General features: G+C 50.7%; 1 protein-coding gene across 1 annotated transcript in view; it reads right to left on the bottom strand.

Moving 5' to 3' along the window:
* The window catches only part of LOC119597805 (protein bunched, class 2/F/G isoform-like), an 80,902-nt gene extending 73,563 nt beyond the window's left edge, over positions 1 to 7,339 (bottom strand). Inside the window, exon 1 of the mRNA XM_037947454.1 lies at positions 6,322 to 7,339. Coding sequence (XP_037803382.1) covers positions 6,322 to 6,524 — 203 coding nt within the window. The 5' untranslated portion in view covers positions 6,525 to 7,339. The remainder of the gene's footprint in view (positions 1 to 6,321) is intronic.
* Between the last annotated feature and the right edge of the window lie 5,161 nt (positions 7,340 to 12,500).

Below are 12,500 nucleotides of genomic sequence, written 5' to 3'. Positions count from 1 at the left end.
GTAGCAACCGAGTGCAACCGAGGTGACGTTTATGGCAGCGACTCTCCTCTCCTTCTCCCTTCCCGGTCCTTTGTTCGGAAGCATCTCCCTTATTTACGCATGACAGCACGCCAGGCATCTCTATGTTTATTACCGGGAGCTGACAATGAATAGGCACAGGCTATGACTTTATGACCGCGACCGACACAGACAGCCACCGGAACGGACAACAGCCGACACAGACAGCCACCGGAACGGACAACAGCCGACACAGACAGCCACCGGAACGGGCAACAGCCGACACAGACAGCCACCGGAACGGACAACAGCCGACACAGACAGCCACCGGAACGGACAACAGCCGACACAGACAGCCACCGGAACGGACAACAGCCGACACAGACAGCCACCGGAACGGACAACAGCCGACACAGACAGCCACCGGAACGGACAACAGCCGACACAGACAGCCACCGGACTATAACCGATGCAGACACGAGATTCTGGGTCCTCCTGGAGAGGCGAGGAGGCGAGGGACAGGCATCGCCCGAGATCTCTTCCGGTTGCCATGAAAAGACCGGCCAAGACGGCGCTCTTTTTCCTCGGGCTCTGTTTCGCCCCTCTGGCCCTCCTCTCTCCCGGCAAGCCACATAAGCAGACCCACATAAGCTCTCTGACCCGTACCCGTACCCATACCCAAACCCACATTCTGACTCGCACAAGCCCCGCACTTCCAGACACACACAACACATATAATGAAAAATAAAAATAATAACAAATAATAATTATATAGCCGCACGTGAGCAAACAACAAAAAAGTTAATTCCGTAATTCTACATCCGGCAACATATCCAATAACTCTCTCAAATCCAGCAATGTCTAAGCGAAACAAGCATCATGTGTCTAATGAGGTTAGAATACCCTCGCGTCCATTGCAACATTGGCAACGCAAGACGCACAGGCACAACAGGTAACGCCATCTGTCAGCTCTGCGTCATACCCAGAGGACGATTTAAAGCCGACACTCTGTAAAGAGCTGAGGACGAGGAGAGGGGAAGAGAGGAGGGGAAGAGAGGAGAGGAGAGGAGAGGAGAGGAGAGAGGAGAGAGGAGAGGGAGAGGGAGAGGGAGGGGGGGAGAGAGAGAGAGAGAGAGAGAGAGAGAGAGAGAGAGAGAGAGAGAGAGAGAGAGAGAGAGAGAGAGAGAGAGAGAGGAGAGAGAGAGAGAGGGAGGGAGGGAGGGAGGGAGGGAGGGAGGGAGGGGGGAGAGAGAGAGACAAAGACAGAGGGAGAGAGAGACAAAGACAGAGGGAGACAAAGAGAGAGAGAGAGACAAAGAGAGAGAGAGAGACAAAGAGAGAGAGAGAGACAAAGGAAGAGAGAGAGAGAGAGAGAGAGAGAGAGAGAGAGAGAGAGAGAGAGAGAGAGAGAGAGAGAGAGAGAGAGAGAGAGAGAGAGAGAGAGAGAGAGAGAGATTACCTCAGTCTATTACTCATCTGTCTTTATTCACCCTTCTCTCATCCTTTTCTCTTTCCTTCATGCCCTCCCTCCCCCCTCGAGGCGATGGGGTCTGTCACTGAGCAGTTTATCTTTTTAATATCTACTCCTCTGGTGCCAGGTTCAAGTCCTCACCACACAAATTATTACTGAGTCAACCTCGTCGGCACTGACCCTGGATCAATGCCAGCTGTATTAGCATTACTACATATAAAACGTCACAGGACAGTTCCTACTTGAAGCCGTCACAAGTTCTTGGGGAAGTAAAAACAATAAGATCCCATTAAAAAGTCATCAAGACCATAATCGCCATTATTAGTATTAGTTTTATCATTACGATCTTCGTTATCGTGGTCGTAATCGTAACCGCAAACACTACCGTCATCACCTCCATCACCACCACACAACCATTTCCCCTCCAAATGTGTGGTCGCGGTGGTGGTGGCGGTGTTTGATATAAAATGCCACGTCATCATGCCGGAGCAGGAGTAGTCTTTTGTACAAGCCGGCTCCATCGCGCACAATATTCCTTAACGCATTTGGCCAAAAACGTGCATATACTGGGACACAGGGGATGTGCCACACGGCGTAAATATACTATGCAAAACGTGGAAACTGCTACTGAACGCTTCTCTCTCTCTCCTAATGGACCAGGTTGTGACCACTTAGTTACGTTGACAGGTAACGGTGGCATACCAAAACACCTGGCAGACAGTCAAGGTTAAGAGGGGGGGGGGGAGGAAGAGGAGAAAAAGGGGGAGGAGGAGGAGGAGGAGGAGGAGGAGGAGGAGGAGGAGGAGGAGGAGGAGGAGGTGGAGGAAGAGGAGGCAAAAAAGGGGAGGAAGAGGGGGGAGGGGGAAGAGGAAGAGGGGGGAGGGGAGGAGGAAGAAGGAGAAGGGGGAGGGGGAGGAGGAGGAAGAGGGGGGTGGGGGAAGAGGGGGAGGGGGGGAGAAGGAAGAGTAGGCGGCAAAAATTGTGTAGTCTTGGTTATAAGACTGTCCCTCAGACTGGCAGGTGAGAACAAACTTCTTCCCGTCTATCTCCCAAAAGTTATTTGACAATTGCCTCAATGAAAACGTTAACCATCGCAAAGCGTAACGAATCGCGATAAGGTTTACTGCCGAGTTACATACTTGGCAAAATATAAATCCCGAACGAACGATTACTCTGATGGCGCTTCTGGCCCCTGACGTGTCTCACAGCTGAGTTGAGACAGTGGCCGTGAAAAAGACGCTCTCATTACCAGCAGAGACAGTTGGGATAGAGGCAGGGAGAGAAAATGAGAGATGGGCGAGGCAAATGTAGGAAAAGGCAATAAGGAGGGTGGTAGAGATTTGTCAACAGTTACAAGTTAGTAGTGCTGGTACCGGTATGAGGACTTGTATCAATACAGTTACTCATTTATTTTTCATTTTGTGTATGACTTGTACCATTATTTCACTACATTACAACACTAATGTTCTATATTTATACTATGTGTACCAAACATAAACGAGATAATGATTTTTAAAATATGACATCTAACAAATATGTTGACATATCTCACACACACACACACACACACACACACACACACACACACACACACACACACACACACACACACACACAGAGAGAGAGAGAGAGAGAGAGAGAGAGAGAGAGAGAGAGAGAGAGAGAGAGAGAGAGAGAGAGAGAGAGAGAGAGAGAGGGGAGAGGGGGAGGGGAGGGGAGGGGGAGAGGGAGAGAGAGGGAGAGAGAGAGAGAGAGAGAGAGAGAGAGAGAGAGAGAGAGAGAGAGAGAGAGAGAGAGAGAGAGAGAGAAGAGAGAGAGAGAGAGAGAGAGAGAGAGAGAGAGAGAGAGAGAGAGAGAGAGAGAGAGAATCATGAAACATGGGGGTGGGGGGTGATGGGTGGGGGTAGTAGACACCATTCGTAACAAACTGCGCCATTTCCTTTTTTGTTGACATTAGTTAAGTTCTATAAATAAATTTATGTCCACACAACAAGTAGCCGACCTATCTTTTCACGTTGACCTTGGTAGTGTCTTCCTGCTTAACTTAGTAAGAATGGAAAGTGAGAAGCTACCGCCACGCAGGTGAACACTTCGTGACATTGGCGACCGCTATGCAAACAAACGCACGCACGTACGTACACACACACACACGTACACGCATGTTTTCACTCCCTCACTCACTCACTAAAACACACACACACACACACACACACACACACACACACACACACACACACACACACACACACACACACACACACACACACACACACACACATATTGAAGAAAGCGTGAACGTTAAGAAATCAATAAGAACTTTCTCCCGTGTGGATGCATCGGCTTACGTGTGCGTCTACATGAACGTACCCAAATGTGCACATGCACGCGCTCCAGTGCATACGCCTTTTCTTCCGCTCTTCACATGACGCCCCCCCCCCCCCGTACCCCGCCCGACAACACACCAATGGACCTGTCCTTGGTACTTCGTGATCAATACCCGGAAAATACTTCACCTCCCCTCCCCCTTCCTCCCCTGCCTCTCTCCTGCTACTCCCCCTTTCTACTACCCCCACCCCCAATCTGAACTCTGCTCCTCCCCCCTCCTCCCCTTAACTCCCCCCCGCTCCCTCCCCCAGTCCTCTGCCGTAGTCGATATCCTCCGCGCGACATCACCCGAGTCCTGGAGGCACACCGATCCTTGGGGCCGTGTGTGCATCTGCCAGGCGAGGCTACGGTGACCCCTTCGACCGCAATGCTATTGAGAGCGAGGGGGCGACGATTCAAACTGAGAAAAATGTGGGCGGTCTTCAGGGAAAGTGAGACGGTTGGCAATGCAGCGACCGGCAATTACCAACCCATCCCCCCACCCACCCACCCAGCAAACTTTCATTATCGTTGCATTTTCTATTTAAAATCACATTTTCTCTCTCCCCCTCTCTCCTCCAATTTTCTTCTTTTTACTGCCTTTCGCATCGTCCAATCACCCTCGTCCTTAGCCAGGAAGCCCCATCCCCATCATCTACCATCCTCGGCAAGAGCGTCCCCCTCCTCCTCCGCCGCCGCCGCCGCCGCCGCCCCCTCCGCCCGCGATGTGTTCCTCTAGCCGCCTCTGCGCCCGAGATCTTCATAGCAAGGTCACACAAGGTCGCACGGGCTCCCGCGGCTCCTGCAAGCCCGGGGCCGCCAACATGGCCGTGTGACAGCCGAGCACCCCATCTGAATGCGAGGGGAAGGAGGAGTGAGGGGGAAGAGGGAGAAAGGGGACGCCTGCGAGCGGGGACAGAAGAGGGGAAGGAGAGAGAAAGCTAACACGATCGAAGTACCGAGGAAGAAGGAATTTTAAGAGAGTGAAACGAAACAGAAAAAGTAAGGCTTGCGCCCCGGGGTCGACTAAACATTCTTCCATCTTTCCTTCCGTTCGTGGATTCCGGTGTGTGCCAGTTCACCGTGGACACCAACCTATAAATCTTTAAAAGCTCCGGAAGCCTGCCTGCCTCTCTCCCTCTCCCTCTCCCTCTCCATCTCCCTCTCTCCCCTTCTCCCTCTCTCCCCTTCTCCCTCTCTCTCCTTCAAACCCTCCCTCTCCCTCTCCCTCTCCCTCTCTCTCTCTCTCTCTCTCTCTCTCTCTCTCTCTCTCTCTCTCTCTCCCTCTCTCTCTCCCCCTTATCTCTCCCTCTCTCTCCTTATCTCTCCCTCTACCTCTCTCTCCTTATCTCTCCCTCTACCTCTCTCTCCTTATCTCTCCCTCTACCTCTCTCTCCTTATCTCTCCCTCTACCTCTCTCTCCTTATCTCTACCTTTCCCTCCTTCTCCCTCTCTCTCAATCTTTCTCCTTCTCTCCCAATCTTTCTCAAGCTCTCTCCCTCTCTCTCTCTCTCTCTCCCTCTCCCTCCCTCCCTCCCTCCCTCTCTCTCTCTCTCTCTGTGTCTCTCTGTCTCTGTCTCTGTCTCTGTCTCTCTCTCCCGGCATTCGACCTCTCCAAGCCCCCTACAGCATCCCCAACCCGCTCCTCCATCTCCGGCATCTGCGCTCCGGAAGCCCGAGCAAGACGGAATGGCGGGCTGGGACTCCACGCGGGCTGCTCCCCCTCCCCCCTCCCTCTCTCTTCCCCAGCCGTGCCTAGCCGTGCCTAGCCGTGCCGTGACGTACATTAAAGCTACACACTTCACAGCTGTCCTGCACGCACGCTTGGGCATTTCGAGGGGATCGCTTGGGAGGATCCGCACGCCGGCTGCGCTGACAGATGCCGTCGTGGGAACGGGAGATGATTCTTCACTTGACATTTGTTTACTGATTTGCTTATCTTCTTGTTTATCAACTTACCTACCTAATTCATACTATATCTATTCATAAACCTTTCACGCAATCATACAATGAATCACTCTACTTAAAATTTCTGCAATCTCTTTCCATACTACAGCGAAATCAAAATCCTTTTTGCTGGTGCTACAATTACACATTCAGAGAGAATGAGGTCGGTCGACCCCAAAAAAATCCAAATGCAATTAAAGTGAGCTTGTCGTGATTTAATTTTTCATTGGGCAACTCAGTGGGCGAGTATCGCACCAGAACACCTTTTCCCAAGTTTCCGAAAAAAAAGGAAAAAATAAAAAGCGGATTTTCCTAGCCGAAGACTTACGGACACTGGAGGGATTGCAGAAGCGTACTCTAGGACGATTTACATGTCAGAGTAAGATGCCTCTCGGGGCAAGATATTCTCCTCGTCTTTAAAGTGAGCGAGCATCCTCATCGCGAGGGGAGCCGAGTGCAAAAAAGGGCTTTTTATCATCTCGCCAAACCACCATCCGGCCCCCCTCGGCTCCCTCCTCTACATCCCCTCGGATTCTACCTACCCGAGTTTGTCGACGACATTGGATCCTGGTGTAGCAGCAGCAACAGCTGTAGCAGCGGTAACGGCAGTCACAGAAGCAGCGGCGGCGGGAACAGTAGTAACAGCAGCGGCAGCAGCTGTGGCATCAGCAGTAGAAGGGGCAGTGGTAACAGGGGTGTGAGCGGTGAGGACCTCCAATCTCAAGAAAGCTGGAGGTTGAGCCATCACCTTCACTCCGGCAGTTCCCACTACACACACATACACTGGGCACTCCCGGGCGCTCCTCGCTCTTTACACTCTCAGCGGCGAAACCAACACACTACTACTGTACACATCGCGTCTCATCTCTCACCGAGAGTTGTTCCACTTCCCGAGACATTAATTTCCAGCTAGTTTCCTCTGCCAGGTACAGGGTGCTTGGGTACGAGCGACTTATCCCCTTGGGGCTTCGAAGGCGCAACACCACGGCCGACGAACGGCGAAATCCGACACCCAGACCTGGCCGAACTCACGGTCAAACACAACGGCTGAAGCAGCGAATCACTTTCCCAACTATAACAGATGGTCTCGCGTGTACTTGCTCTGCATGCGCTGACCCCCCGGTTCACGTAACACTGAAATTCGCGACGCAGGGGAGCGATGGCACACTGGCTACTCGCAACACATGGCTTCCCTCGGGCACAGGGTGCAAGCGGCGGTGCTCACTATGCATGATCCGAACAGACTTCACCACGCCGTGAACAGTCACGGAATTAGCGCCACGCACGGCGTCACTTAATGCATTGAAGTGTATCTCCGGGGCGACGTTGGGGCTCGGGTAGAAGTACGTGAGAGGAGCACGGCAGGCTGGCGGGTTAATTGCCTTACTAGGTCATAATTTCTTGGACTGTTCCCTGGTTCCTCCCTCGCCGCCAGCTCGTCACTCGGCCCTCACGCCGCACTGAGCAACGTTTGCCCTACGACACGCCATTCATCTGACGGCGAAAGTGTGAAGGGTGAGGGAGTTTCTGCGTGTACCAGTGGCAGTGACGCCAGCGAGGAGTGTGAGGGACAGGGAGCGGACCACCTCGGCGCCGACGCCATGCGCAAGCCCACACGCTGCTGCTCCCACCGCCAAGTGACTCTTCCGCCGTGGCCGCGAACGTCGCTCCCTCCTTCCCTTCCACTTCCACCTGTGTACTCTACCCCCCCCCCCCGGCCCAAACACACACAAGTGCACACAGACACACATACATACGTACACGCTCTCGAAAACACACACACATGCACTTCCTCCTTTCCAGCATAAAGCAGCCCTACTCTTCGCGCCAGGTAGGTAGTACGGCCCGAGGAAGGTACTACACCATAATCGATAACACGCCCACACTGCCATAGTTTTATCACTAAGACACCATCGTACTCATCACATCAACGTGTCACTGCCGCATTCGGGGCAGCGCCTCGTACACGCACTTTCCACAGAGCCAAAGAGTTAGAGCCAGGATGGATGAACTTGCCCGAGTCCTATCACTCCCAGGGCTCATGAACGCCATGGGGAACGTGTATTTCTAATACAGGGATACATCGCAGCTGCTCTCAAAACGACCGAAGGCCTTCTTTGCATTAAAATATGACAAGCAAGGAAATGGTGTGGAAATATGGATATTCATACTAAAAGCTAGCCATGAAGACTTATCCATATTCTTAAAGTATACATTTCCGCTACCAATGATCAATGGAATCAAGCATTATCGATGACAGTCGTAATGACATTAAGAAAAGAGAAGGTTGCAATAGTAGTAAATCACTCCAATACCCATTATCATGAATTCCATGACCCTCATAACCATAAACCGAAGTATCATCATTACCTTTACTATCTTCATCGTCAGCATTAGTACCATGACCAGCCACTCAAATCAAACCAACCAACACACAAACAAACGAACGTACACACAGTACCACCCGTCCGCCAGCAACGGCGATCGACCACCATTGGGGATCCATACATGCAACAGAGCATCCCTCTTCCCGTCACCCTGCCCTCCGGCCTCCCGCCTCCCTCTTCCTTGGTCTTACTCAGTCATCTCTTCAATGTTTGCTCTTTGTTCACATTCTCCGCTTTTGATTACCCTGTCTCTACCTTCCTGAACCGACTATTTTCTGTCCCTAATGGCCCAGTAACCTATTTTGGAAACGATCTTCTATATTTCTATTTATTCATCTATCTATCTTTGCTGATAAACATGTGCATGTATTTGTTCTCGACGCGTTTATTCCCACTTTCTTCCTCTCTCCGTAACAAAGATTGCCACCCTCTCCCTCTCTAATATAATTAAAAGTTAAGAGAAAACACCAGGAGCTGAGATAAAACAGGCAGTGATTATGCCAACCTTGGGCTGTTGGCACACGCGAGATTAAGGTGGGCATAAGTACACATAATCAAGTACGCAGCCATACACGCAGAGGTTACTAAGTACAAGGAACAAGTTAAGGTGGGCACGTGTACGTAAACACTCGACCTCAGGATGACGAGAGGTATGCATGTGTAGTTTTGCTCCGATACCGAATTAATACCAAGGTGATAACAAGATGCACTCGATACCGAAATCAACATCAGGCGTTGAGTATATTATCTTACAATCCTTGTGTAGTAAAGTATTAACGTCGATGGGGCGGGGGTGATGGTACAGTGAAGGCGGCGTATTTTATTCCCGCACAAATAGGCGCCCAAAGAGGTACATCAAGTGCTCAGAACGAGTACAGCAGCTATTTTATGTGGGGAGCACAAGCCACAAAGAACTGCTAACCTTGCATCGCCATACAACAAGTACACGTTCTGCTGCTGCCGCTCCCCACGTGAGCCCCCCATCTGAGCCCTGCTAATTACAGCGGTAAACATGCCTCGCCTCTTATGAGAATCCAGTGCTGCCCCATCCGCAAGGAGTTAAAGGGCGTGTCAACGAAACAGTTAATGTGTCACGGTGCCGCCGCTCCGATATCTACTGCGGGGTGCGTCGCTTTATTTTGCTCGGCGGCTCTGCCTCCCACCCCTCCCACCCCGCGCCTCCTTCAATCGACGCTCCGAAGCATCAAACAAACCAACGTGTACGCGAACTGCACCACCAGCCCAGCGATCAACAAACTGCCACCATAAAAACGTCCGCCAACGCCGGTCGAACCTCCCACAACTTCAGATGGCGGACCTTGCTGGTACGAGGGCTGCGACGTGGTACTTCTCGCGGTACTCTCGACGGGTCACCGACCACTCATTAAGCAGATTACAAGCTCTTGCAAATTAACTCCGCACGCCACTCAACCAACTTCTGGAGAGGCAGCAAGGAGTGTTTACGTTAGCTAAGCCAAGAATGCGCGTCTTACACATGCGCTCTAGCCCTACGTCCGACGCCTTTTCCTTCAAGTTCTCCCTCCTCTTAACCGTCTCACTAATGTTTCTTTCTTCCTTTCTCCTTGTTTTAGCTGCACATCCCTCTCTCCCTCTCTCTCCTCTCACTGACAATGTCTCCTCTCCCAGCCACGCTCTCCCTCCCTCATAAACATGCAGACCTCGTTAACCCTGTTATTGGATACGAGAAAGCGGCTCCCAAAAATAGTCCACCTCACTACAATCACGGCCGTAATACATTTCACAGGAACAGAGGCAGGTAAGACCACTCAAACCCCTCCTCCTTCCAGCCGGGGAAGAACCGTACGTTCATTCATAACGTTCCCCTCGCGTGCCCTCAACGGAGAACAGCGCCGCATAAGAGCAGGAATACTTACCGATACGAAGCTCACGGGTTTCTCCCTCACGACTCTCGCGACGGGTCTAAGCGGATGAGGGGAATCGCGCCTCCCCTCGCTAAGCGACGGCCCGGCCCAGCTCATCTCCGCGGCTGCTCTGACCCACTTTTTTTTTAGCGTAAATGAATAACGAACCAAAAGAGGGGACGAAAATACCTTGCTACAGCGTACTCTGCAAATATTCGTAATGTTTTCTATTGCGCATCCTCGCACGATATGAATAATTTTGGGAGATTGTGTGTATGTGTTTATGAGAGAGAGAGAGAGAGAGAGAGAGAGAGAGAGAGAGAGAGAGAGAGAGAGAGAGAGAGAGAGAGAGAGAGAGAGAGAGAGAGAGAGAGAGAGAGAGAGAGAGAGAAAGAGAGGAGGGAGAGAGAGAGAGAGAGAGAGAGAGAGAGAGAGAGAGAGAGAGAGAGAGAGAGAGAGAGAGAGAGAGAGAGAGAGAGAGAGAGAGAGAGAGAGAGAGAGAGATGAAAATATAACACTGTGACAAAAAGAAAATACTTAAGCAAAAAGAAAATGCTTAAACTGACAAGGAAAACAATAAAGCAGCATCATAAGGGAGGCGACCCGAAAGCGTGCGTCCACGGCCAACGAACATCACAGTCCGTGGCGACTGCCTGGCTGCCTGGCTGACTGCTGGGAGTGCCATGCAGTTTTCTCGCGTCTGAAGGTCATGTAGAGAATATCATGAGGTCACAGGAAACGAAGGCAGGTCCTCAAGGAATCGGCTAAAGAGAGACAATACGACGGCGGGCTGGGGGAGCGGTCGCCATGGCAACGTGAAGCTGCGAGTAAAACCTTCGCTTGTTCAACCTCGACAGACTAGCACAAGCCGCAGATGATAAAGCTGTGTACACATATTTGTGAGGGAGTATGTGTATGAGAGAGAGAGAGAGAGAGAGAGAGAGAGAGAGAGAGAGAGAGAGAGAGAGAGAGAGAGAGAGAGAGAGAGAGAGAGAGAGAGAGAGAGAGAGAGACGGGAGAATAATCATGGTTTGCAGGGGTCAAGAGCCTGTCCATAACGATAATACAAGGACATGGCACCTATACGAAGTGTGATCCAGACATTCGCCTTGTGTCAAGCCACTCCAGGACGGCCATCATAAAAGGCTAGACAGGCATATACTTAAATAATATATACATAGAACGGAGCAATAATAATAATAATCATGAAAAATACCATCAATAATACTACTAATAATGATAACAATGACGGTGATGCCACAACAGAAGCAACAACAACAACAACAACAACAACAACGACATCAATAAGAAGAAATAACCTGCAAGAGAGAGGTAAACAAAATCGGAAATATCCGGTATACTCGGAGGCCACAGCGTCCCATTCCTCATTCGGGGAGAGAGGCAGCATCAGGCACATGCCTTTCTCTCGAACGTCTATGCTAAGCAACTGCAAGCAACACGAGGACGAGGTTGAAATCGACGCAAACAGCCAGGCAAACAGGTAAATAAACAAAACAGACAACCGACCAAACTTAAAACTGGAGAGAAATAACTAAAAACAAAAGGACTTGAATAAAACAAAAGGTAAAGGAAACGAAAGAAACGAAAGGGAAATAAAGGAAAAGAATAGAAAGAAAAAAAAAACGAAGGAGTATGCGTAAGGAAGGACACGCGAATCAACGATTAATGGCATCGGTAGCAGGTCGCACACAACAGGAGCCGCGGGGGGTAAACAACAGGAGGAGGACGAGAGACAACCAAAAAACAGATCCTTTTCTCGTTTTCTCGCCAGAAACATCCGATTAGAACCATCGCTATTATCGCTTCGTTTTCGCTACCGCACAACGTCTCATTTTTCTCTCTTTCTCTCTCACTTACCCTCTTCCTTTTCTTTCTTTCTTCTGGTCTTTCCCTTTCTTTCTCTCCCTCATATTCCTACCTTTCCCCTCCTTCCATTTGTATTCTGAATAATATCGGTAAAGGGATCAGCTCACTCTGCCCTAATTGCCTTGTGATCCGGCGCAGTAACCAGGACACTGGGGAGGGAAGGTCGATAGAAAAGGGGGAAAGGGGCAGAGAGATAGACGAACAGAGAGAGAGAGAGAGAGAGAGAGAGAGAGAGAGAGAGAGAGAGAGAGAGAGAGAGAGAGAGAGAGAGAGAGAGAACAACAACAAAATGGATTTTCTTCTTGCGAAGAGAAGAACGTGCATCTCTTGTTGAAGATCACCATTGGATCACTGCTACCACAGCACTGCGTAAGATGCCCCCTAAGCACGCCACGTAACGCAACGCCAAATTTCACACACACAAAAACGATCCCAGACTTTTACGCCAAGATGGCCAAATTCGCGGAAAGCGTACCACGGAAAATGAGACAATTGGCTTCCACGAAAGACACCCATCCCCCCCATCCCCTTATCCCCCCATCCCTCGCTTTCAAATGACGGGTA

The sequence above is a fragment of the Penaeus monodon genome, chromosome 3 (genome assembly GCF_015228065.2).
Source record: "Penaeus monodon isolate SGIC_2016 chromosome 3, NSTDA_Pmon_1, whole genome shotgun sequence".
NCBI classification, from domain to species: Eukaryota; Metazoa; Arthropoda; class Malacostraca; order Decapoda; family Penaeidae; genus Penaeus; species Penaeus monodon.
Note: the sequence above shows the minus strand (reverse complement) of the source record. Positions and strands in the feature narration are given on the sequence as shown.